Source organism: Trachurus japonicus, chromosome 11, assembly GCF_045865225.1.
Source record: "Trachurus japonicus isolate A0001 chromosome 11, Traja_1.0".
NCBI classification, from domain to species: Eukaryota; Metazoa; Chordata; class Actinopteri; order Carangiformes; family Carangidae; genus Trachurus; species Trachurus japonicus.
The window spans coordinates 8,161,986-8,189,974 of record NC_140917.1 but is presented as its reverse complement, the minus strand read 5'-3'; the positions used below and the strand labels follow the sequence as shown (position 1 = coordinate 8,189,974).

Genomic DNA, 27,989 nt, shown 5'->3' with positions numbered 1-27,989 from the left:
TACAGCCAGATTTACATTCATGCATGTTAGATATTCCGGTTATGGAGTCTCGGTTCCCGGCAGCTGCTGCTTTAATGAATAAATACAGAGACAGAGGCCGGCGACGTCCATCTTAATGTTTCATCACCTCTGCTACAGGTTTTCTCCTCTTATTCATCCTTTTATTGCCAAATTAAAATGAGCTTGTCCGTCTTCCGCCGGCCGTGTTATTACTGTATTAGCATTTTTATTATAATTCGCTTTGCTTCTTATGCTGGACTGTGGCCACGCTTACCAGCAATAATAATATCATCTCTGACAAGGCACCCCGAGGACGGCAAGACGGCAAATTCATGCAGATTCATGTTTTCATTCTTACATACATCTACATTAGCCCATATTTACCCCAAAAGCTTGTTATTCCTAAAAAAAAAACTTGAGATTTGACTTGAAAAGCTCTTTAAATGTCATTTTCTTCCTTCCAGAGCACAATTGAGTGTAAATGACACCAGGAGTACATAGTTTAAGCTTTATATTTGACTATAAATGGCACTCCTGAATGTCTCTAATGATCTGATCCCCCTCTGTGGGAACCACACGCTCGGTGAAGATGTGACATAAAGTTTGGCATTTACTTTGACACAAAGTTTAGGGCATTTTCCGTTTCACCTCCCATGCAGTCTGTGATCTGTGGCTTCCTACGGTACGACTACGATAACAAGCTCAAAGTGCCGGTGGAGGAACTCTTCAGGGCAGTGCAGCGACTGTGACAAAAGGGTCTGATGTTAAAAACAAAATAAAATAAGTAGAAAAGAATCCTTTTGACAGCAGCAGCACATTTAAATTCTCTGGAGCAAACGCAGCTTTTCAAAATGTTTCCCCCTCGCCGTCTGGTGTTGCCTGTAGTGTGATGCACAATTGTGTTGTTGTGTGTACATGCACTGTATATATATACGTATACATTTGCATGAGGACATGACATGTTTGGCCTGGACGGATTTGCTGTTGCTCTTGGCAACGGAGTCACTAGTGAATGGTATCCAATGGTTACCTAAACATTCTGGGCAGTGTAGAGGATGAACAAAGAGGTGGAGCAGCTGAAAACACAAAATCTCACTACTACACACGAACACAGTGTCTAGACTTGTCAGACTGCCGAAACACGCTTGACTCGTTGGATTAAAATACAAGTTACTTAACTTTGATATATAATCTCATTAATTCAGCAAACAGAAAGATTTTTTGTAGAAATCCTACTAAGGCTTATCACAAATACGTCTCTACACACTCAAAGACTTCTTGAAAGGTCCCGTACAGTATAAAGGTAGATGTTTGTGTTAAAGCTCCATACAGTATAAAGGTAGATGTTTATATTAAAGCTCCATACAGTATAAAGGTAGATGTTTGTATTAAAGCTCCATACAGTATAAAGGTAGATGTTTGTGTTAAAGCTCCATACAGTATAAAGGTAGATGTTTGTGTTAAAGCTCCATACAGTATAAAGGTAGATGTTTGTATTAAAGCTCCATACAGTATAAAGGTAGATGTCCATGTGTAGTGTGATTATAAAGCAGCTCTAGGTTCTATATTAATACTGTGAAAGTATCAAAGCCTCAGTCCACAGAGAAATGCACACAGCCTGTATTCAGAAACTGAGCCTTAAAACCAGCCGTCAGGACTTCCTGTCACTTTGTGATGTCACAACAAAGCAGACACCCAAAGCCCCGCCCACCACCCAACACTTGCAGGATTTGTTTTTTCTCAGTGTTTTACCTGAAATCGGCTCTATTATCTATTGGGTCACTCAGAAAACAGTCAGCCAATCAAAAAAAAAAAAGACTCAGAGCCTCCTCTCTTCTGATTGGCTGACACTGACCTGTTTTAACTAGAGCTACTACAGAGAGAAGCTGAGAGAGGAGATGTAAAACTACACCAAGATGGTTTTGGGCACTTAAAGCTACAAATATATCTTCTGATGGATCAACATTTCAATATAAAATCCAAGGAAAGTGTAAAATATGAGCCTTTAACTTAGATTCACTCTGCTGAAGATGCTGATAAAAAAAAAGTAGATCTATACTGCAGGTAAATGTCTTATGACCTTTAAAACGAGGTGTGTTGTAGACTCACACAGAGTTGTAGTGCTGGACGTCTCCCTGAGTGTAACACATGCTTACAAAACAAAATCTGGTATATTTACCGAGGAAACCGCTGACGCCTCGGAAATGCAAATGTTCAAATTACTATAATTCAGGGCTGAGGCTTAAAACCAGTTTCTATGTTCCAAATCTCCTCTTTTCCACTTTTAAATCTCCTTCTTCTCTTCCCTCCTTTACTACACCTTTCTGTCCTGTCCTCCTCCTCCTCTTCTTCCTCCCTTCCTCCCCACTTTTTCCCTCCCCCACTCCCCCCTCCCCAGCATGGCCGTGCCGAGTTTTCCTGGGAAGGAATCAATGTAAGTCTCCTTGTTTAAATCTCCTCTTCTCGTCACCCTCCCCTCCATCACTCCTCCACTACCTGAGTTTGAGCTCTGAGTACATAAGTTGACATCCCACTCGTTTATCCTTCCTCCCCTCCCTGCCACTCTTTCTCTCTTGCTTATCTCTCTCTCCCACTGCCTCTCTCTTATCCCCCACTTTTTTTTTTTTTTCCTATTTCTCCCCTTAAACTCTTTCTCCCATCCGTCTCCTCTCTTGGCCCTCTGCTAATCTACTGTACTGCAAGCTTCATATATACACAGAGTCACAGATAACAGGCTGTAATAAGCTTATCTTATCCACAACTGAAGCCTTTGTACAAGTCCTGCTTTTTAACTGGAAGCGCTGCGTGATGAAGTGCATCACAACTCCACAGTTTCTTTCTGTACCTTCAGCAGAATTTATTTGCACATTTTCATCAGCTCAAACTCAAATAATCTCACATGTCACACATTTTGTCGTCTGAGCGAAGAAATATTCTAATGAACAGAGGCCTTGTTGAACTTAAGGCTGCACTGACTGAGATTTAACACCCACTCCTCTGGCTTGTTTATCTGATCCACTGCACCAGGTGAGATAATAGAAATACAAATACTGGTCAGTTTGTTCTCTTGTGTGATCTCCTCATACTTAAAATGTGAGAAACTCCTGAAGCTAAACTCTGGATTAAAGTTAAAACAAATTCTCTCTCATGTCTAAATGCTGTTTAGCTGCTCCACTTTCTGCACAAGCTGGTCTCTTAACCTTTTTTCTGTCCGTTATTCGGAGCTGGGTGGGTCAAGTACCGTGGGATTTTCCTCAGCGCTCTCCACTTAAAACATTTAGTCTGCTCCTGGAAACCAGGTGAACACTTAGTAAACCGGCAGTAAAACCAAAACAAAGAGCTAAAAGAGGTTAGAAAGCTTTGTATATCTGGAGTTCACCACTTGATTTAATCTAAAAATAGATATTAAAGATCTATGTTGCTTAGTAGTGAACTGTTTTTTAGTTGCATCATTAGTATTAGACTGTGGATTTGAGGTTTTTTATGTGTTCAGCTGCATTCAAGGGTGAACTGGTGGCTGCAGGACTAATGGAGGAGAAATGCGTGATCATGGATCCTTTAAGCAGCTTCATCTGTATGCTGCAGACTCACTGGCTGCTGTGTTACGAGTCGACACCTTATAATGTTACTGTTACACACACAAACAAGACAATACTCTGCATGCGCACCACACACGGAGGGAGCTTGTATCATTTTGCCTCCGTGAGGTAATTAATGCACTTTTCACTCAAAATATAACATCACATCTATCCCAGAATCCCCCTGGTCTAACAGAGAGCACATGTTTTGCCTACTATTTCCCACTGTAATTAGCCGCTGGGAGGACCTCATTAGGAGCCGGGATCTGTCTCTGTGTTCATTACTTTGCTGTTGGTTTGCCACGGGCGCTGGCGCCAGGAAGTACAGTAGAAACCACACAAGCGTGAGCAACCTTCAGGTCGGCGCGCTGTTCACTCGACCGCATGCGATCTGGACTCTCTACAAACCTAATTCTCCTCGGCCTGGCTTTACAAACAGTTACCCAAACACTGGCTACGTAATGGAGCTATAAATAACCACACGGTCTTGATGTTACAGTATCACTCCTCAAACGTACGGCTTTAAATCTATGCTCCACCTCTTTGCCCCCTTTTCTTCAGATTATCTAGTAGTTGGGGTCACAGATGCTACGTCCATCGTTATTTACAGTCTACTGTACAATCGCCATATCTGGACTGCACCGCATCGTAATATGACATTTTGGATCACACCCAAGCCTACGCACGTGTCATTTGAGACTGCGTGAACCGATAATGTTTACAATGGCCTCTCTCAGTTGGCTTTATTATTATTATTTTTCCCCCTCCACTCAAAGGGTGAAGATAACCAAGGGCGTTTGAGGCGGGTAAGCTCGGTAAAATACGTCACAATGCGCCAAGTCAGGGTCAAGACTAAAAAAGAAAACAACAACCTGTGTGTGTGTGGGAGGACCAGTGTTTAACTAGAGGACACAGGTTTAAGCTCTGAAGATTCGACCTTGAACAAAACAAGCTCCACATTTTCTCATTATCATAAAACCATCTCCTGCTGAAACACATCCTTATGAATAAATAAGTCTCTTGGCTGTTGTTTCCACTTTTCTTTCTTTTTTTTTTATCCATCAGGTTGTCGGTAAACTTTGCACCGAATATAATCAATTCCACATTTCACCGGTTACAACACTACATCTATTAGTGACTCCATCTTTTGTGCAAATTACCACCTGCTCTGGTCACAGCAGCCTCCCTGTTGTCTTGCTTTGAAATCACCACTTCAAGCATCCGTTTTTTTCCTTTTTAAGCCACGTTTGTATCTTATGACTCTCTCTTCTTTCCAGACAGTTATCCCTGTAAGCCCTTTACAGTTCTTTGAATAATTAAGTGTCCTTTCTTATTCCCTTCTATTATAACCTCCCTCCTCTTTTCTTCTATCTCTCTCTAACTGTTTTTCCGAATCTTCAATCATCTGCTCTTTTCACCTCAATTTCTTTTATTCCATTTTCCCTCTCGCATTTATCTCCCTCTCTCTTGTGTTCTTGTGTTGTCATTTTTCCTGTCACATTACATTTTTTTCCCTCTCATCATATCTACCTCCTCTCCCTGCTCTTGCTCTCTCTGTCTCTGCTCTCCATCTTTATTTCCCTGATCCGACCACACCTCACCTCCCTCCCTCCCTCTCTCTTTAGTTGTCCATGGAGGACACTACTTCCATTCTGCCTCGTCTCAAGAGGAAGCCCAACAACAGCTATGGGATCGGTGCTCTGGCTAAGTCCTCTCTGACAGGTGTGTCAGGTGTGTGTCTGTGCTGCTAGATGGTAAAACAGCCCCCATGTTGCCTCCACACGCTCCGCAACCGAGGGGTCGAGGGTGAAGTTGTTGTTGAGCAGCGACGGGGGCTAAACGTCTTCTCCCCGTCTTGTGAAGAAAAGATAGTTTCTGTTTTTCCTTCGGAGTCGTTCAGATGGTTATTTGGCGGCGGAGCAGCGCAGCAGCCAAGTGATCAATGTTTTGCTTTGGCTGTTAATTGTAATCAAACGACAATATTAGCGACTAATTTTTACCCAGACTGCTAGAACATAAATCAGAGTAAATGGGGCAGAAAAGCGACTTAAAAGTTTCTCAACTCATTGGTATTGATGAAGTTGTAAATCAAATCTGCCAACTGCTACCATTCATTTAGTGTTAGCGTTAGCATGCTAAGGCCAAACCATTCATTACACTTTGCAGAATGGAGTTTGTTGCTTTTACAAATTTTTCTCGAGAGGTTGAAAAAAGTTGGTTTAGATAAATTATTGGGAGATTGTTCAACATGGAAAATTTAATCCTCAAACTAATAAATCACATTCATTGTGCTTGTGTTTTGACATTTTCGAGGCCTTTTTCTAACTCCTGTATCTATTATTTAAAACTGCATCTCGAATTAACACACCTCCACCTACAGATAAACTAATTACTAAACTCATTTTTGTTTAAAAGCAAGAGATCAATACTCTTGATGTACATACAGTAGTTAAGTGACATCATGGAGCCTAAAAAATACCACGCAACCATAAAATATCATGTAGGTTTGTTTACTATTGTAGCTCCAAATAGCCATACTAGTCCATGAAGACAATTATCTAATTTTACAAGATCGTGAAGGCCTGGATCGCAACAGAAAGAATGAGATATACTTTTTATTTTGAGATCCAATACTAGTCACGTTTATCGATTATCAGCTTATCAGTTTTATGTGGTATAGGCAGTGAAGAGCCAACAGGAAGCAACCAGAGACTTGTGTGAATAATAAAAACTCCATTCTGCTTCTACTTTGACTTCTGCGTTGCTCTCAGGCCAAATAATCACCTGACACAGTGAGAAAAAACAGGAATGATCTTTTTTTTTTAATATACTTTTGCCTTAAATGGTGACTTTTGTAAACCGATCTTCGCATCAACACACAACTTCACTCTAGAGCACGAGGAGGAGGAGGAGGAAGAGGAGCTTGGAACCAACATGGCCGCCCCTGTGGGTGCCCCCCCCCTCCCCACACTTCCTATATCACCCCCCTATACTTTCCCCTCTCTTCCATTGATATCAACAACAGACGTCAATGACGGACACATTTCGCAGAGTCATTGATGGAAATCCAATCAGATCTTTAATTTCAAAGAAACTAAAGTAAGTGGGATTAACTTACTTTAACCACTTCCTGAAGCATCTCCACAGGCGTGTTGGGAAATGTAGTGTATTTGTAATGTGGCAGTGCTGGTGGTGCTGGTGCTGGTGGTGGTGTGAGCCGATATCTGTGAACTGGTGCCTCTTTTGTGCTCTCTCGTGCTTTGTGCTTCACACTGTAGTGCTCTGTGCTTTGTACTGTTTGAGTGTAGCGCCTAAGAGTTTCTGTGTTTGTTTAAAAAAAAAAAAAGTCTTATTTCTGTTGTGTCTGGTGCACTTTAATTATTAATTTAATCTGTTGATATCATTTAACAGTGTATAGTTATTATTATTTTTTCGAGTCTTTGAAAAGCCAAGACCCCAACACCCTCCCTCATCCCTCATCCTCATTCTTTTCATTCCTATTTCCATCCCCAATTAGACTCTGCAGGGAGTGTTTGATTTTCAAATGAGATTGTCTCTCTTTGTCTAAAGAAGGGGGGGTGGGGGCTGTTTCTATTAATAACTCAGACTGTAACTTGCCCCCTGGACCCAGGGAGCAATTTCCAAAGCTCCGTCTCTGTTTATTCACGCCTGTTTGACTTCAATTTAATTTTTTATCGATCAGCGTCTCTGCAAGCATTTGACTCAGTGAATATGTCCCTCGTTTGAATCTCGTATTTGCATCTAAATTGGGCAGAGATTTGCCGGTGGAGGCTCCTCGACGTTCTGTTTACACCCAAGGATTACGTCCCTCTGCCTCTCTCAGTCTCTGTAACACGGTTTTAATTACGTAAAGTCTAATGAATCTCATTTATTCTGTTTACCGGGAGAAGAGTAATGGCTTTGATTATTAATATGGGTTTGTCGGCGTATCGGCCATCATTCTTGTCCTTTTCTCTTTGAATCGACAAACTAACGAACGCACAGACGCAACTCCACCCCTGTCCAATTTGTCACCGCGGTTAGCTCCCGTCGTCTGACCTTTGACCTGTTAGTGTCAGTCCGTCAGCTGACCAGAGGTGTGGCAGATGTAGCAAAGGTCCAGCTTCCTCCCATAATGCAAAGATTAGGCCAATTGGTGACTCTAAAATTTCCCATAGGTGTGTCTTTATGTCAGCCCAGGATGTAAACGCAGCACCATGACTGATGAGTTAATTGATGCGCTTATTCAAGAGTGAAATATTTACACTTTTAGTTAATTAGAGGAGTTGAAATATTGAACCAAAACCTCTAGTAAAAAATATCAGGGAGTAAAGACGAACTCATAGCTGCAGTAGTTAACCTCTTGTCTGTGTTCACATCATTATCATCTGAAACCTACCTGAAGCAGATAATGATGTGATTTGATGGTGAGTTTTGACCGCTCAGCTCATTTTTGATAATTAGCAGCACATACGTAAGTAGTGATTGAGAAAGGTTTTTTGACGAGGCGGCTGCAGACGTTCGGTGGGAGATGTTCTGCTGGAGGAAGTTTAAAAAGTAGCAGCAGATTAAAGGTTAGAGGGAAGACGCTTTCGTGTGACGGCTTAATATTAACACCACTGTTGTGCTCTTGACATGTAGCCGCCCACCTCTCCAGCAGTATGACCGAGGCGGTGCAAAGCGTGGATTTGAGGAATAAATTGCTGGTTAAAAAATATAAAAGTGAACTTATTTAAGAAAGAGAAAGATTTAAAAGGAATAAAAACTGACGAATCGAGTCTTAAAGCAGGATAATTCCTAGAAAATTAAACATGCAAACCCAGGTTGTTGTCATATCTTCATACCCAGTCACAGAAGTACCCCAACCCATCGACACTGATACATTGATTACCCCACGGACATTATCAATCACGCTGTAGCTAATCAGTTTTCCTACATCCCAGTCTCTCATTATCATTCTATCTCCCCCCCGAGCCTCCGCTGGAGATGATGACGTCAACTCCAGAGGCCAGAAGTAGTTTTGACAGTGTTTGTGTGTGTCTGGTGTGTGTTTTGTGTGTGTTGTGTGTTGTGTGTATGTTGCTGGTCTGCCCCCGCCTTGCCCCCCGACCTCCACCTCCACCTCGATTACCTGCTGTAGGTGTGAGTCGCTCCATGAAGGACAAAGTGACCAAGCCCACTGCCATGGCCCAGGGCCGCGTCGCTCACATGATCGAGTGGCAGAGCTGGGGCAAACCAACCGCGGGGCCGATGGGGGGGGCCGGACATACCAACCTGCAGAGGGAAAAGGAGAGGAGGATGGAGAACGACGCGTACAGCGACCTGAGCGACGGCGAGAAGGAGGCTCGCTTCGCTGCAGGTGAGGGAACATCTGGGCGCTCGCTGAATGGAAACAGGTGCAGATGTGTTGTAATCTACAAGGCATCAAAGGATTATAGTGGAAGAGAAACGAGACCATGTTCATTATTTCTGGAGGGAAGCCAACGATGATTTAACCCTTTATTGGGCAAGTAACCACATTCAACCACATTGACTAATGTTTGACAAGCAGAAATTAAAGGGATAGTTCAACATTTTGGCAAATTGGCCCATTGCCATAATCCCTATAGTCATAGCAGTAGGTTCATTACCTTTAATTGTCGGTGCAAGCTATTTTTAGAACGGCGGAGCATTGCTGCGAGCTGCTCAGAGCTACGCTACGGAGGCTAATGGGATTTCTTGGTTTCCCAATCAAACTCATCAAATACACAATCCAACAACTCCAAAACGCTCTGGTGGACAAGTTGTGACCGGCACATTCACCACACTATGAGATAATAATGGAAAGTTATGAGACGGAGTTGTTTTAGAGGCAAACGCAAAGCCGAAAAGAGACTCCTTGCCGAAAAACGACTGCCACCGATGGGATTTCATAGCATGGTGAATGCTCAGGTCACAACTTGTTCACGAGAGCGTTTTGGAGTTGTTGGATTGTGTATTTGATGAGTTTTGAGGGAAAACCGGAAATACCATGAGCCTCCGTGGTGTTAGCTGAGCAGCTCGCATCTCTACCTGGCCGGTCTCAAAACAACTGACAATTAAAGGTAACAAACCTACCGCTAAGGCTATAGGGATTATGGCAATGGCGAATTTGCCAAAATGTTGAAATATCCCTTTAACTTTATCTGTGTGTTTTTTAAAACATCTTTTCATATATACACCTTTTGGGGAAAAAAACTCTTCTAACATTCTCCAACAATGGTCCAGGGTTGAGTTTTTGAATGTCTAAGTATTAAAATAAGAGCCCTATAAAGTGTTAACACACCGAGGATTGGAAAATCTAATTGGTTTTGGTCGATCTGTGACGTCTGGCAAAGTTCAATTACATTTTTTTGTCTCTTATTTACAGCCAATTATTTGTCTGCCACATTTAAAGAGTCTGGATTTAGGATAAATACTCCAAGTTAATGACCCTTGCTTTTATTATCATTTCATTCTTGCTTTATGTCCCGTATCTCCAATTGTGTTCCAGTGAATGACTAAAATAAATGTTTTTATTATTAACTGTGCTGCTACATCTCAGCTAATATTTGTGCTTCACTTCCATCCATCCATCCCCCCTCCCTCAGGCATCATGCAGCAGTTTGCCATCTCCGAGGCGACGCTGTTTGGCTGGAACTCGATGGACGGGGAGAGCATGGGCGCCGGCTCCAACCAGGGCAGCGTTGCTCACTTGAGCGAGGTCAACCAGGAGAGCATCACCAGCAGAGGTACCGACCGACCGGCGTCTGAAGCTTCTCTGAAAATGGCCACGGGGCATGACAACAGGGTGTTACTGCTGCTGTGTTGTGTTGGATTTCTTTTTTTTTTTTATTGATGGCGACACACAGTTTGGACTCAGGGCGAGGGAGTGGATCTGTCATAAACCTGCAGTAGGGGTGGGCGATATGGCAAAAATATCATATCACGATTTTTTTAAAATGAAGTCACGATTTCGATTTCATCACGATCTTAAATCGAAAAAAGAAAAACAGACAATTTAGGCCAAAGAACCTTTCTGAACAGATTTTAATCTAAATAGTTGCAGTTTTGCCAACATGTGCAAACAACATAGTAAAAGGTAAACAACAACACTCTGATAAAGTGCACTCTTGCAACATAAAAGGTAGCTTTCAATAAACTTGAAAGTAAAATATTAATGAGACATTACTGTTTGTTTTATTCAACACAGTCATTTTAACAGGATTTAAGTGTATCAAAACTCTAAATAGCTGATTGAAAAGGGTCAAATAAAGTAACTGTTGTTATCTCTTTTAGTAAACTTTGCAAATGTACTTTGTTTGCGCTTTGCAGCATAGAACTGCAGTTTATAGAATGTGCCCCAGACGATCCTACGAACTCTGCACTTTGGCAGATCGTCTACACGCTCTAATCCTTCACGATCTAATATCGCCATATCGCCCACCCCTAACCTGCAGTTAGAGGTTGGACATAAGGAAGAGCAGTGAGTCTTTTATAATGTGCCTTAAATTACGTAACTACAGAAGCTCAATTCTCAGTGCACACATCAAATGTTGCACACTCACTCACTCACTCACTCATTTATCTCCAGACTTCATATTCCGTGATTATTCTTTAACCGTTGTGCGTAGAAGCAGTTTGGGGAATACAGCGCCCTGCTGGAAACTAAAAACAGCCACGTCAGATATTCTCCCAACCAGCTGTAAAGGACTTTTGGAGGGCAGGCACACAGCTGCACATTTCTGCCTTTCACTGCTACTGGGCACTTGCTCAAAAAAAAATCTCCAAATGACGAATTCAGATAACAGCCTGTCGTATCTGAAATATCAGAGCACATCCTGACGCCGCGTCACGTCAAGCTTGCATAAGAGAATCTACCCTCCGAAAATTGAAGACAAAAAAAAAGACGAGTAAGAAAATGAAGCGAGGAGGATTTTTCACTTCACACTTGGTTGAATAAAACAAAAACCACTTTGGCTGGAAAACAAACTCAGATCCTGATTTGTGGTTTGAGCCTCAGGTGGTAAGAAGTCTGTGTGGCTTAGCTGCACACAGGACGATAAAACGGAGAGAAAGGAAAGAGAAGGGAGCAATTTTCTCAGGCAAGATGAGGGAACCCCGTCTGACCTCACAGGAAGGGAGCAGCCACATCACCTCATAAAAACCTAAACAAAACAACATTTCTGCGGCCCGTGGTTCTGCCGCTCACGCTGCGAACACTTTTTCCTTTTTCTGTTCTTGCTGGTGTTTAGCAAAGCAAAGCGCCGCCGCTGCCCAAACCCTGAGGGAGCCTGTAGGTTAGCACAAGGACTTAGCCCTGCTCTCATTAACAACACCATATGGGCTCTGCTCTGTGCTTTATCTTGCATGCAACACCAACACCAACACACACACACACACACACAGAAAAACAATTAAAAAGGTCCTTAATATCAGCATTAGGACTTAAGGGATGTTTCTCCTCCAGAGTGTTTAAGTGTTTGCCCCCCCCCCCTCTCTGCTCTATAATAACAACACCGTGTTGGATAGGTTAATCATACTCCTATTACAGCTATTAAGAGTTTGTTGCTTTTGGATGAGATCAGCTTTATCCCCGTGTGTGGCTTTATGGTATTTAACTGAATGTTTGAATGAACAGTTGCATCTTCTATAGTGTCTGTATTTCTCAACAAACTCTACACACCCAGGTGCTTTAAAGGGATGGTTCAACATTTTGGCAAACTGGCCCATTGCCATAATCGCTATAGTCATAGCTCATACTGTAGGTTTGTTACCTTTAATTGTCGGTGCAAGCTATTTTTACAACGGCGGAGCAGAGCTGTGAGCTGCTCAGAGCTACGCTACGGAGGCTAATGGGATTTCTTGGTTTCCCTCATCAAACTCATCAAATACACAATCCAACAACTCCAAAACGCTCTGGTGGACAAGTTGTGACCTGAACATTCACCACGCTATGAGATAATAACACAACGTTACCAGACAGAATTGTTTTAGAGGTAAATTCATGCAAAACCGCTGATGTGCGTTGCCTTCAGGGGCAGTTTTTCAGCAAACAGTCTCTGCATTTACCTCTAAAACAACTCTGTCTGGTAACGTTCTGTTATTATCTCATAGCGTGGTGAATGTGCAGGTCACAACTTGTCCACCAGAGCGTTTTGGAGTTGTTGGATTGTGTATTTGATGAGTTTGATGAGGGAAACCAAGAAATCCCATCAGCCTCCGTAGCGTAGCTCTGAGCAGCTCACGGCTCTGCTCCGCCGTTCTAAAAATAGCTTGCACCGACAATTAAAAGGAACAAACCTACTGCTAAGACTATAGGGATTATGGCAATGGGCCAATTTGCCAAAATGCTTAACTATCCCTTTAAACATGTGCCACCTTTGCGTCCTCATTTAACGCCTCCCACCTGCCTGTGCTCTCCCGTACAGACCAGGTGCTCCACCACTCCTCTGCGGACGTCTGGCCTCACACCTACGTCTCCCAGGGCCTGTACTGCCTGTCCTCCTCCGACGCCTGGGACCCGATCACCAGCCAGCCGTCGGGCGTGGCCTCGCCCGCAGCCGGCTCCTACATCATGGCTGCTGGTGAGGATTAAATATCTGGTCTCTGAGCAACCGCATGGCATCCCTGAGCTCTGTAAAGGTGCTAAGTGTTTTATGGTTGTTCCAGGTGGCAGCAACGGAGCGGGCGGTACGCCCAGTGAGGGCTTCGAGGGGACGGTAGGTGGTTTCATTCAGCAGCAGCACCAGGCTCAGCTCGCCATTCAGCAGCAGGGCCAGTTCCAACAGCTCCAACAGCTCCAACAGCTTCACCACTACCAGCAGCAGATTCTGCAGTACCAACAACAACAGGTGAGCGTTTCTACATCTGTGGACGTTCATGCACTTGCACTGATTACTGATACTATTTATGATGTCAAAATGCACAAATGCAACGCAAAACACGTAGGTCTGCTGCTGCACTTTATCATCTCAGTCACACATCTTGCAGTGGAACAAAAATACTGCCACTGAGTCTTTATTTAAGTATTTAAAGAGGTTAATGTGTGAATCTGTCTCTTGGCTGGCATCATGTGTGATGTCACTAAGGTGAAAGGCTTCACTTTCTGAAAGAGGAACTATGCAAGTCTGGTCGCTATTCAGCTGTTTTGCTAACCCTCCTCTCGGCCATGTGCATTTGTTTTCAACGAAGCCAGCGAGAAATCATGTTACAATGTGTATAATTGTATAGTCTTATGTGTCATAAACAAAAGACGAGAGCTGGGACACCGGGGTCGGAGGCTCTGATCTTACAAGGTTGGTTTTCAGCCAAGAGATGCTAGTTACACAAGTTACAAGTCATTTATTAAACCATCACAAGCTGTTTAATTAAGGTAAAAATGTAGCATAGTTGAGGTGAAGATCCTGCATAGTTCCTCATTAAACAGTTTGAAAGTGCGAAAGTTTGTGTGTTTTTGTAAATGAACTGTTGTCGCTCGGCCTGCTGGGAGTTTTTCTGCTAACGAAAGTGTTTCCGTGCTCCGCTGTGACACCCGGAGACTTTTTCGGCTTCTTGTATTTGAGCTCATTAAATAACTGAGGGTTAAGAAATAATATCCTGAAAAGGTCAGAGACTGTGTCGATATAAAAGGTGTACTCATCCGAAACCAAAAAATGGAGATGAGCCCGTTAGCTTTACTGCGTGTATTGTATGGACCCCCCTCCCCTCGCCAGTGAAGGAGACCATGGTGAATATATTACATTAGCTTCATAATAAAGCCTTAACAATCAGTCAGTAAATTTCCAGAGCATCAGTCAATGCAGAAGAGCCGACTGAGACATTTTCCCGATGTTCCCTGCAGCACATTCACCGACTCATATTTTAAAGAGATATTAAAAGCACACTCAGACGGTTACTAGTGACTGGGAGGAAGTGAAAAATGGCGAAAAGTAAAAGTAAAAGAGTCTGATTGAGACTGACTGAGACTGCTAAATGCTGGAAGAATAAAACTGCTTTGTCATTTTGTTTTGCCATGATGAGGCTTTTAAAAACTTTCCCAGATGAAATGCATTTTGATGCGGCGGCTTGCTGTGGCATTGTTGTCCATTAATGAGCAGCTGAAAATGTCAGGAGCTGTGGGGGTTGTTTTAAATCTCTAGTGGGCGGCAATATTTTCGTTCCGGGGGAAAAACAAAAGTTTATTAGAAAAGAAAAAGAAAAAGAAATCAAGAAATGCAGCCACCGGGCCAAGTGACTTGTTGAGTCATGCGTCTCGACTGGAAACCAAATCAAACGCTAAAAAAACAAATATATATACTCTCCTCTCTGGTCTTTTGATTTGATTGACTACAGTAGTTTATTTCCTCCATTCAACAGAACATAATATATACAGAGTGTAGGCTGAGGCAGCAGCTAATTTTGCCAATTTGAAAGAAAGAAAGTTGCATAACAGAGCAACACAATTTAAACATTGATTTTTTAAACTAAACTGAGAAGAATAAACAAGATTAATCTAAGCAAGAGTCTTACAATTTATCAAGTTCATATGCCTTATATTATACATACTGTATACATACACATGTGTTAATATCCATAATATACACATATATTATGGATGGACTGGACTATCCATCGCAGTACCAAGTTTAATACACAGGTCAATACTTTCATTACTCATTAGTAATCAATGCATTTATCCTTGTGTATCGTATTTTAGTTTTGACTTGTCATTATATATTATTATCTTCATTTTTTTTACTAAGACTTGGCTTACTTCATCATAATGTTTTATATTCATTGAATACCTTAGTTTTGGGGGGGTTTTTTGGTATATTTTTGGGCTTTTTCGCCTTTAATTGATAGTATAGTCGAGAGAAAGGGGGAAATGACATGAAGCAAATGGCCATCTGAGTCAGGATTCAATACAGAACCGGCTGCAGCGAGGACTGAAGCCTCTGCCTCTGCCCCTGCTCTACCAACGCCCCAAATGCCTTAGTTTTAAACATCTTTTTAAATGTAGTGACTGATGTGCACGTCTTGTTTCCTGTCTCTCTCTCTGTCTCTGTCTCTGTTCAGACGATGGATCACAGGCTACACAGTGCCTCCCATTCCCTCCAAGCCACGCCCAACAGCACCATCCACAGCCTCGGCCCCCCCACCCACCCCCGGCTAGCCGACCTGTGGGGAGCCGCGCAGGTCGAGGCGCACCAGGTAGGCACTCGCCCTGCTGAATCCAAATGGTCGGATTACAGACTTTGTGCGGACGAGATGACGGTTTAATGTATTCTGACAGAAGAGCTATGAGAGTTTGCAAGGGCACACGGGGCTGCGTGACTCGTCAGAGGCAAACAGGACAGACGTCTCCCTTTAGTCACTGTTGTAGAAAGAGTGAAACCACACAGTCATCGTGACCACGGCAGAATGTCTTATTGTGCATTAACCCCTTCTGCTACTGTAGGATGCCCAGGTTTATGTTGTGTGATGTCTATCGTCTATCTTCAAAAGGTGAAACCAGTTCTTGATAATAGTTCTTGCACCAGAGGAGCTGTTTTTCCTGTTTTTTTTTTTTGCTTTGCTTGACATTGATATCTGTCATTTCTGTCTTCTGGGTTCTGGCTTTGTTTATATCAGCAGGGATATTTAGCACACATCTATAGTGCAGTGAATGATGGGGAAAAACTGCCAGGCGAGTCGGCAAGGTAGGAGACAGGCTGGAAGTCTGCATGGAGCACTGCCAAAAGTCTGCATGACAGCCTGTAGCGGATCTGATGAATTCTGACAACGGATCTCTGTAAATCCGCCTGGTCCTCAGAGCAGCATGCTGTAAAGTCCACAAGTTTACAACTCCAGGCATTTGGATTCAACATCTGTGTGTGTCTGCGTTTTCTCTATCTGATGTCCTGCTAAATTCAGCACGGGAGAGCTGCTTGTCCATCTACTCTCCTTGTACTTTATCTCTTCTTTCTGTTGTCTGTTAACTAGGATATATTAGACTTGCAGATCTGATGTCAGTCAGTGATGAACTTCGTGCTAAAAAACGCCAGTAGCCTGTTGAATCCCCCTTTTTCCCCCAATTAAAAGTCTGTGCAAGCAAAGACCAAAGAAGCAACAAATGCGTAAACTTACCTGGTTGCAGGTGGAGATCGCTGGGCAGCTGAGTGGACCGATGGCGGACATGGTCGGAGGAGTGGTGGTGGAGACGGTCGGGGAGGAGCCGGAGTCTGAAGACACGCCTGGGCAGCACGGAGAGGAAGACGAGGAGATGACGAAGGCAAGTTTCATACATGAACTCCTCGTTCAAACGTTAAAAACAAGGTCTTGTTTCAGCTGGAACATCCTTTTGGTTTCAGTTTTTGCTGCACGTGTCTTAAAGGGATAGTTCAACATTTTGGCAAATTCGCCTATAGCCATAATCCCTATAGTCATAGCAGTAGGTTCATTACCGGCTTTAATTCTCGGTGCATGTTGTTTTGAGATCAGCGGGGCAGAGAAGTGAGCTGCTCAGCGAACACAATGGAGGTGAACGGTACAGGTCCCCTGTCCCTCATCAAACTCATCAAATACACAATCCAACAACTCCAAAACGCTCTGATGGACAAGTTGTGACCTGCACATTCACCACGCTATGAAATAATCATGTAACATTATGAGACAGAGTTTTTTTCGAAGCAAATGCAGCCAGAACTGCAGCCCAGACACGGCTGCTGCTGGGCGGAGTGATTTCAAAAGCGCAAGTAGTTCTGAGTATTTGCTTCATGTGTTGTAATGTTACATAATTATACATGATTATTTCAAAGCGTGGTGAATGTGCAGGTCACAACTTGTCCACCAGAGCATTTTGGAGTTGTTGGATTGTGTATTTGATGAGTTTGATGAGGGACAGGGGACCTGTACCGTTCACCTCCATTGTGTTTGCTGAGCAGCTCACGTCTCTGCCCCGCTGATCTCAAAACAACATGCACCGATAATTATAGGGATAACGGCAATAGGCAAATTTGCCAACATGTTGAACTATCCTTTTAATCACTGATCAATCAGGAGATCGATCTAAAAACAAAAAGAGAAAAGACTAAGTTAGATAATATAAGTGAGAACAACATCATAAAAAGCCTCACTTACCTGTGTGCGTATCGTTTTAACGCGTCACTTCCTGTCTCAACAGGTGGACGAGGTCACATTAACCTTGGAGCCCGAGCCGTGCTCTTTGACCCCGTCCCCGCTGAGGGAGGAGGCCCCGTCGACCAGAGGCTCCAGCCCGGGAGGACTGTCAGCACAGACCGCCGCCGAACCCGTGGCGGCGGGGAGGATACCCTTCGACGTCACGCCCTGCGTCGTCCAATCGCTGGAGGAGAAGGACGAGGAGGCGGAGGACGGCTCCATCGTCGTTGTCGCGACCAACTGAATCATAATACGGGTCACAAACAGACTGACCGAGGAAACAGGAAATAAATACTCCAATAATCAATCAAGCTATTATCCCACCCCCCACCCCACCCCTTCCCAACTATTTACCCACTTTTCGAGTGAGAGGAAACAGGAGAAGACTTTTTATCAGGTGGAATATGGGATGTAATGTACACAAACTGTTGTTTCCATGGGGACATGTGGAATATTACGTATGTGACGACCAACTAATGAAACTCCGAGGCAGATGACAGACTCGAATTCAGTGACTGCTGAAACAATCTGCGAGAGGATGAGACGGATTAACGGAAAAAAAGTTTGGACCGAGGGGACTGGAAGCCAAACAAGTGGGCGAACAGATGGATGTGAATTCTCAAAAAAATGAAATAAAACAAAATAAAAATAAAAAAGGTAGGACAAAAAGAAGAAGAAGAAGAAAAAGAAGAAGAGGCCTAGTTAAAAAATTCAGTGCAATACAACAAACATGGACACAGCCAGACTTCAAACAGTATTTGCAAATGACTCTGAGTGCACCTGAGGGATGTGTGAAACTCTACCTGGAGCTGTGTGACTTTCTGAATGAGTTTTGGTTTGATTGATTGATTGATTGATTGATTGATTGACAGCTTGTCTGAGCCCTAAGTGAGCGGTTCTGACGCTGTGAACCCAGTCCGGGCTGATGATACTCAGAGCGCATGGCGTGCACTCAGAGTTACTTGCAAACAGGTGATCTGGACACAACCAAAAGAAAGTGCATGCTTTTTAACAGTGACCTAGCCCTAACAGTGTAACACAGTATACAAAGTAATAATATATCAAATTGCCTTTTATAATAAAAGAAAAAATCCAATAAACCGATATGTATTTGTATGAATGTAAGATTGTATGTATGTATAGTATGTGTGTATGTATGTTTGTATGAATGTAGCTTTGTTTGTGTGTAAAATATATATATTCTGGGAAACACATTCTCCTTGGTGCTGTTTTGTCCCAACGTGTCACTTTAGTTAGTGCAAACACACACACACACACACACACACACACACACACACACACACACACACAGGTTGGTACTCCTGTTCACACCTGGATTAGCATTGTCTGATCACCTGAGACAGATTTTAATACCAGGTCTGAGACTAATGCAGTCCCAACTTTAACCACCTCATACCTGGAGTCAAACTAGTTAGCATTAGCATTAGCATGGCTGTATGCTTCCTCTAATCCAGGCCTGTCAAACTCATTTTAGTTCAGGAGCCACATACAGTATAACGCAATTTGATCTCAAGTGGGCCGGACCAGTAAAATAATGGCTCTTCTCTTTGTTTTAGTACATGATTAAGATGTTTACAGTTAATGAGCTATCCTTTTACAAAACATTATGAACAACCTGGATTTTCTTGATAAGAAATATGTGCAATTTCAACAATATTATGCCTCCTCTGTGTTCTATGTAATTTTCACACTTGGTAGATTCATCCTGAGGGCCGGACCAAATGCTCCAAGTTTACCTTCGACTGTTTGAATATAAAATGTTATCACATTATCATTTTATCCTTTCAGCCATTCAGCCAGAGTTAAAGAGGAACTACTGTATGCAAGTCCGGTCGCTTTTCCTCTGTGTTGCTAACCCTCCTCCTGGCCATGTGCATTTGTTTACAACAAAGCCGGCGAGAAATCAATCAATATAGCGGTAGATAACGTTATACGATGTTACGACATGTATATTTGTGTAGTTTAATCTGTCATAAACAAGAGATTACGGGTTACAGGACGTGTTTGTGTGGCGGTGCCGCAGAGACGAGAGCTGGGACACCGGGTCGGAGGCTCTGATCTTACAAGGTTGGTTTTCAGCCAAGAGACGCTAGGTGGAAGGCAGAGAGCCTCCATTCTACCTGGAACACGTTACAAGTCATTTATTAAACCATCACAATTACTCCAAAGCTGTTTAATTGAAGTAAAACTGTAGCATAGTTAAGATACAAATCCTGCACAGTTCCTCTTTAAATTGTATCATAATTGGTGCATGAACTGCAGAGGTCACTATGACCTTTGACCTTTTAATCTCTAAAGTCCAAGTCGTGCATGTTTGAGGCAGACGTAATGAAATTCCCTCCGGGCGTTTATTTGCTTATAACACAAGGGCATCGTGAGCTTGAACTTTGACCTTTTCACAACTAAAATTGAATCACTTCATCTCCGAGTGCAAGCGAGCGGTTGTGTGAAATTTGAAGAAATTGCCTCGAGGTGAAGTTACTGAGATGTGGTGTTCACGATACACAAATCCTCCGTCTTTTCTTTGGAGGCAGAAAAAGCAGCTTCAGTGATAACATTTATAAAAGAGCACATGCACATGTGTCTGTTGAGATAATGCGGCCCCCCCCCCTCCTCCCTGCTCAGCCTAAACCATCACAACCACTGCAATAACTCAGAGTTTAATTCCTGGTTTATTTTCTCCTATTTCTAACCCTGAGTAAAAAAAAAAAAGAGGAAGAACATGTCCTAAAGCTGCAGTGTGAAGGTGAAAGGTTTTCTCCACAGGGCTGCAATAGTTCTTGTAGTCATCAATTCCACTAAAACACTTTAACTGATCACCGCTACAGCCCCATTCATTACACTGGGCCGCGTTAAGACTTCATCACTGTCTGGAGGCAGAGAAGTGCCCTCGTCCATTTAAGTGCTATTATCCTTCGAGTTCCTATTGAGGCTTTTGTGTGTGCCTTTGTGTTAACGCTCCTTCAGATCACGGACAGAGAATGGGAGGGCACTAAACGATCAAACCTGTGGACACATAAAGAGGGGAATCAAGCTTTTACTGTGACATTACTTTAAGCATCGTCTCCTCTAAAAGTCTCCGGCTGCAGCTGCTTGAGAGGCCGATTCACTCTTACACTCCGCTGATCAAGACCTCGATGCCCTGATCGCTGCGATTATCATCCGTCCTCTATTTGTCCTCTTGTTGCTCACAGATCTCATCCTCATCCACAGCGCACACTAGATCACATCAGAGGAGCACAAGCTTAAAATAAGCAACACCTTCTTTGTGCAGAACGAGGAGCGGGGGAAAGAAAAAAAAATGCATTCAGTCATTTTTTGAGCACGAGTGAAACTAACTATGGTATTTCTGTCAGATCCAAATGACTGAGACGTCAGTCATGATGAATAATTACGTTGGTGTTCACTGTTGTCACTTTAAATTACCACTGCAGAGTCTGTGCCCACCACATCACATCACAGAAAGAAAGTCTCACACAATGAGCTAAGCATCACTTTCACTTCCCTGCAGAGCAACACTGAATAAATAAAGGACACCTACTCTTTAAAACAAAGGAACGGGATAAAAAGCCAGTAAGGCATGAAAACACCGGTGGATACGAGACCGTCATCCTGTCAAAATAAAGTATAACACTGCAGACCATCAAACTGGCTTAAGGTGCTCAACTTAAACTAGAAACTTTTATTAATTTTAAAAGAAATGTTACTTTTTTGTGGCTAGTTTAATCAAAACTGCACATATTTTTGATTATAAAGCAGCTCTAGGTTCTATATTAACAGTTTTAAAAGGTTACGTCAGTGATGGGAATAACGCCGTTAAAATAAACGGCGTTACTAATGGTGTTATTTTTTTCAGTAACGAGTAATCTAATTACTATTTCCACCGTTACCACGCCATTACCGCTACCGACAATTAAATGAGGCGCGTTACAAACTACTCAGTGAAGCCGTTGTCCTCCAACTTGGCTCATCTCAGCCACAGAAGCTGCTAAACTGTTTTTTTTCCCCCCTCCTCTCCTTTGGTGAGGGGAGGGGGGAGACAACCGCATAAGTGATGATGATTGGTTGAGGCAGAGTAAGGTTTCATGCTAAGCCAATCAGAGGCAGTGTTCAGTTTGTACACAAACCACACACGCACGCAGTTTAGCCTCACACACACAAACTAGCAGAGGGAAGCTGCCGAGTTCGGAGGGAAAGTTGGCGTTTTCAAAGTGGAAACAGACACTACTTTAATCTTCTTGAGGCAAAAGCCAAGAACACACACACACACACACACACTTTCTCTCTGAGCGTCTCCGCCTGCAGACAATATTTGACACATGAAGTAAATACATTGGCCTTTGGTCACCCATATTATGGTATTAAACTACATCTTTTTATTTAAAGCAGAAGTAAGCGATATATTTGTGTTAATATAAGTCTTAAATAGTTATATCTTCCAACAGCAATCACTTACATAGAGTGTTTGGACCGAAACACGGGTCTGTCAGTCCCTCTGCTCTGCTCTGAGCCGAGGAGAAAACTTTTCTCGTATCCTACAGTTTTTATCCAATGAGGAGAGAGAACGGCATGCAGGGCTGTGTGTGCAGCCAAGGGACGCCGTGAATGTGGTGACGTAGGGACGAGGACTGTTATGGTGCGTTCAGCGCAGCCCATAACTCGTGTTTTTCCGACCTGTTAAGTTGTACCAGTTCGATCTGGTACGAGTTCACAGGTCGGAAGTTACGAGTGGCCGTTATAGTGACTTTCACAGGTAAAACAGGTCGGAAAAACACGAGTGGGTTGCCTGGAACACTACAAAATCGTAAGTTGTGACTTGAAGCTGTAATTTACGGTTTCAAAAGCCTGCCTGGAACGCAGCATTAGCCAAAACGACCGGATCGCTTACTTCTGCTTTAACTAGGCTAGTTAAATCACAGTAGCATATACTGATGTGTTGAACTTACAGGCTTGTAACTAAGTATGTATTAATTATCATGATAAATAAAACTCAACCTGTCACACAGCTCCATGTTGTCTCTGTGTGGTGTTCAGGGACAGTCAGGACAGTCTGAGGACAGACAGCTCTGAGGTTGAAGTTTATATTAATGCACTGTGACACTGTGGCAGGTCTCTGTACGTCTTCACCACAGATCAGATGTTCAGCTGTAGGAGCGGAAAACTCAGCTGTTCTCTCCACCGCGACGTGCGCCTGGCGTTTTTTTGGGTTTTTTTTTTTCCATATATCAAGCTCCGGTCAGGGCCAGATTAACACTTCGCCGTACCCTGGGCAACAATATTCAAGGGCCCCATCATCACGACCCCAGGATCACTATAATCTGTCAAAATACAGAATAAATTCCAGTAATACACAGTAAATATACTCAATACTTCAATATCTAACTGTCATTAAGTGCACTTTGATGTGCAAATGCTCAGAACCACAAATACACCACAATGTCCTCTTGTCAAAGCCACTCACTCACATATGATGCTATGAAAACAAAACACATCAGCATCAGTATAATCTGGCAAAATTGACCCACTACATAGAAAGAGAGGGAAGTGTCCTCCATTTTCACAAAAAAATAAATAAGCAACCACTTTCAAAGCATTCAATATTTATTTAACAACACAAATATTATATTGTACTGAATTGATAGAGCCATCACAGAGGAAGTCAACAGACAAGACACTCTATAATCTACTAGAATCAAGTAACATTTTGGTTCTGAGCTCATTTTACAGAGAAATTAACTTGTCACCTCAGAATTCAACAGGATTATCAAGTTATAGTGTTTTCTATTGTTAGTGATGTGTTCATCAGGGATGCACTGTAGCAATCACACAAGCCTAAATGAAGAATATAAACTAAGATTCCACATCATAAGGTGACAAAAGCAAACTCAGAGCAAATGAGAACAAGGAGGGAGCAGCAAACAACTCAGTAGCCCACTGAAGGCCACAACGGAGACACACAGACAGACTGTCAACAACCTTATGACACTCTTCACCATCTATAGAGATCCATCATCCGGCACAACAATAGCGGGTTTTCTAGTTATTGTTCGGTTTGAATAAAATAAAGAAACATGTTGAATGCACAGCCTAGCGCCATAAAGGCAGCATGATGATGAATAGCTGTCACTCACCAATACTGGGCTGGCCGCGGAGCAATTCACTCCCAGTCAATCACAACATTTCCTCTGCGCGCACCGCGGTCTCCGGTCGGTCTGAGCTCCGGTCGGTCCGGTGGACGGCGCCGCCTCGGCAGCTGTTCTCACGGATGAACGTGAACGGAGGAGACAGAGACGTACCGGTGGCGGTAGCCGCGGTAACAGTTGGTCAGACTTCAGGCCGTCCTGGCTAGCTGAGCTGTCCGGCTCGTTGACGGAAGCTGCCGTAGCAGAAGAGTCGGTAGCCTAACGTTAACTAGAGTGAAGAAATTACCTATTTTCGGTATAACTTCCTGTGTTTCTGATGTCCTTCTCCTTTTTTAATTTCCGTTCAGCGCTCCCACTTAGTTTCTCCATCTTTGCATTTTTTTTGAGTTGCTTGACACTCCCCGCTCAGTGCACGTTGATTTGCGTCACCTTTGACCAGCCTTCACGGGCTGACCAATGAGGAGAGGGTCTCAGCCGTCTCAGCTCATGTCACAGGCAGGTGCAGGGTTTTCTGTGCAGTGCATAGACGGTGCAGCGCAGCGACTCCGGCGGACAGTTTAACAAATAAGAGAGAGATAATCAGATATTTTACTTGTGCCCTCACTGCCCTGGGCCCTTCAGAGGTCGCGGACCCCTGGGCAATTGCCCAATTGGTTAATCCGGCCTTGGCTCCGGTAGCACAGCAGGACACTGTGCAGTTTCTGCTCACCTGACTCTGTGCAGCTTCTTCATTAAATCCAAACAGTCCGACACAGCGACGCACTGCTCCTCTTTGACTCTAAAGTCTCTGTAGCTCATCAGCCCGGAACTCGCCGTCATGGGCCAGAAGCGACGGCGGCGTTTGCCTCAGTGTCTCGGACTTCCAGAGCAGCTACAGCGCAGCATTGTGACCTCAACCATGGTCGATGAGAGCAGAAATGTTGTTGTTGTTGTGAAAATGGGCGGGCTCGTGAAGACGCAAATTTACACAAAATGGTCACGAGTCAAAACGAGCGTTAATTCGCTTATCTCGCGTATCTCGCGTTTGGTCGCGCGTCAGAACTCGAGCGAAAAAAAAGCGTTCCTCGTGTTTGGTGGGAAGCCCCTTGTGGGTCTTCCCACCAAACACGATGAAATAGACGAAGACGCGATGGTCCCGTCGCCCCAAAAGAATCGCGTGTATTGCGTCGCAAAAAAAAAAAGTCGCGTATACCGCGTCTCGCGCCTAATCGCGTCTCGCGCCTAATCGCGTCTTTGCGTCACGGCCTTTTACACCGCGGACGTAACGAATAAACGGTGACGGTGTGAACGAACAACATAGAACAGGACCAGACGTGGCGTTGTTTCCTCTTTTCACCGACAGCTCCACTCTCCCTTACTTACACTAACTACTGTTATTGTTGAGCCCAGAGAATTGTGGGATTTGTAGTTTTTGACCAATCGCAGGTTGTGCTCTTTTTGTGATTTTCCCGGTTCACACATGTTTGTTTTTTTTAGGGGCAAATGCGAGTGAAATGCTCGCCCATGGTGGGCATAAGAAAATGTAAGACCTGTCTAAAATTATTTAAGACTTGAACACAATAATTCAACAAATTTAAGACATTTTAAGACCTAAAATTTAGATTTTCATATTTTAGACTTTTTAAGACCCCGCGGATACCCTGTTATTTCATATAAAAGTTTAAGTGCATACATATTTTATGATGCTGTGTATTATATGTTATATATTTAAGACCATCTTAGAATTTTCTAATAAATGTAATACTTTTTAAAGCCTTAATTTTAGATACATGAATTTAAGACTTTTTAAGGATCCGCGGATACCCTGAGAAGTTGTGCGCTCGCAGCAGGACAGATAATCAGATGGATAATCGGTAAAGTTAATAATTTCACTTAATGTGGCCATGAATAAATTAATTTCGATGTTTCGCCTAGGTCTCCGCTGTTTTCACATTTAAAAAGGTCTTTGTTGTCTTTGTACAGAGACAATATGAGATTTGCTTGTAGCCACAGCACTTAAAAAACCCACTGTAACCTATTTTCATAGGCACACCAGCCTCGCTTTCAATAAAACACACACTCGCGTTCCATAATTGCGATCAGTGAAATATATGAAAACAATAAAATACAATTTAAAAATGAGAGAAAAAAAATCCAAATTCTTCGACATATTTAAACTTAAAAAAAAGAAAGAAAAAGTAACGCAATAGTTACTTTCCCTGGTAACTAGTTACTATTATAGTGAAGTAGTGGAGTTACTAACTCAGTTACTTTTTGAGAGAAGTAATTAGTAACTATAACTAATTACTTTTTAAAAGTAACGTTCCCAACATTGGTTACGGTTCACTTATAAGATAGTCAGCCAATCAGAACAGCGGCTCAGAGTCTACTATCTTCTGATTGGCTGATACCAACCTTATGTTACAGGAACTTCAGAGAGAGGCTGAGAGAAGTTAGTTTAAAGGGGAACCATGCAAGTTCGGTCACATTCTGTCTTGCTAACCCTCCTCTCGGCCATGTGCATTTGTTTACAATGAAGCTGGCGAGAAATCAATTAATTGAGCACCACATAACATTATATATCGTAAACGATGTTACGATGTGTATATTTGTGTAGTCTTATCTGTCATAAACAAGAGATTATGGGTTACGGGGCGCATTTGTGTCACGGTGTCGCAGAGACGAGAGCTGGGACACCAGGTCAGAGGCTCTGATCTTGCAAGATGGTTTTCAGCCAAGAGACGCTAGGTGGAAGCCTCCATTCTCCCTGGAACAAGTTATTTAACCACCACAGTTACTCCGCAACTGTTTAATATAGTAAGTAAATATCTTGCATAGTTCCTCTTTCCCTGAACTCCAGATTAAGTCAGAGACCCCCCAATCTGAAATCTAAATATCAAACATATTTGGTATGTGCAAAACTTACCTTATATTTGTGGGCTCCAACGATGTGAAACTGATTTGAGCCGAGATAAAGACTGGAAATCTAAAGGATTTCTTTATGTTTCTTTTTTTTAATTCACCCTGTAACAAGTTACAAGCAATTTATTAAACCAGCACTAGGACTCTGAAGCTGTTTAAGGTACAAATGTAGCATAGCTAAGCTAAAAATCCTGCATAGATCCTTTTTAAATCTTATTGACGATAATACCCAATATAAAACATCAGAAGTGTAAATATCAAATATACTAAAATGTGTATACTGTACCTGAGTCTCTGAGTTAGTTTATATCAAAAAGTTAAGGTGAAATGAAATAATAAAATCTTTTTATACTGTGTTATTGCCATCTGTGGAAAAATCCTGCAATATTTCTGATGCAAAAATCAATATCTCTACCGTACCTTGACTGAGTTCAGCTCTTGGTCCAAGACGTTGAGTAAAAGAGAAACTGTTCCTCGTGCTGCCTGTAGTTACAGTAAAATGTGCTGCCTGCCTCCTGTCCTGGTCTCTGGTCTCTACACAAAACATGAGGACGAACAATTAAAGCATTTCACTTAATAAACTTTATTTAACTACACTGTTCACAGTTTTATAAATTTTTTCGAGATAACATTTGAGGCTACTAAAAGATGAATAAATAAATACATTAATCACAACCACGGACGGACAAAAGAAATCAACACAGACCCTCTCCCCCTCCGCCCCCCCACACACACGCACCCTTTAAGAAAAGACACACATTTTAATTCACCCAGACACAGGAGAAAAAAAAAAGAAAGAAAAAAAAGCTTTTTGTTAAATCTGCAGGTTTAAAGACTTTCAAGGCAGCACCTGAGAAACTGAGTCCAGAAGATGAGGAGGAGATAAGAGTGTAAGAGGAGATGGAGCGATAAAGGAAAAAAAAAAAAAAAAAAAGGACGAGTGCACCACAAAGAGAAAAGTTCAACAACGTATAAATGCAGTTATTAAGATAGAAGATTAAACACGAAGACGCACAGTGTGATCAGCAGTAACCGACTTTAAGAGGGCGGGAAATTTTCTGTTCAATAATTCTGTAGAAAAAAAAAAAATCAAGAGGACATCCACTAAAAGTTAAGACATAAACATTAACAGTCCAGGATGACAGATATCGCATTCATCTAAAATACTCCTAAGCGGTTTTCTTGTTAAATCTGGGAGGCATCCTTGTTG

The 27,989-nt window shown here is 42.7% G+C and overlaps 2 protein-coding genes across 3 annotated transcripts in view; one reads left to right on the top strand and one right to left on the bottom strand.

Annotated features, from left to right (window-relative positions):
- LOC146978121 (uncharacterized) overlaps positions 1-17,988 on the top strand; it is a 58,297-nt gene extending 40,309 nt beyond the window's left edge. The window contains exons 3-11 of the mRNA XM_085790844.1: positions 2,399-2,434; positions 5,204-5,309; positions 8,719-8,937; positions 10,187-10,327; positions 13,007-13,162; positions 13,248-13,429; positions 15,633-15,767; positions 16,693-16,827; positions 17,719-17,988. Coding sequence (XP_085646970.1) covers positions 2,399-2,434; positions 5,204-5,309; positions 8,719-8,937; positions 10,187-10,327; positions 13,007-13,162; positions 13,248-13,429; positions 15,633-15,767; positions 16,693-16,827; positions 17,719-17,958 — 1,350 coding nt within the window. The 3' untranslated portion in view covers positions 17,959-17,988. The remainder of the gene's footprint in view (positions 1-2,398; positions 2,435-5,203; positions 5,310-8,718; positions 8,938-10,186; positions 10,328-13,006; positions 13,163-13,247; positions 13,430-15,632; positions 15,768-16,692; positions 16,828-17,718) is intronic.
- LOC146978119 (chloride channel protein 1-like) overlaps positions 17,854-27,989 on the bottom strand; it is a 69,834-nt gene continuing 59,698 nt past the window's right edge. Inside the window, exons 26-28 of one of the 2 annotated variants that reach the window (XM_085790838.1) lie at positions 27,795-27,850; positions 27,200-27,313; positions 17,854-17,982 (exon numbers count right to left, since the gene is read on the bottom strand). The gene's annotated coding sequence lies outside the window, so the exon portion shown is untranslated. Of the gene's footprint in view, positions 17,983-27,199; positions 27,314-27,348; positions 27,851-27,989 lie in introns of those variants that run through there. The other variant, XM_085790839.1, reaches the window with a different exon arrangement.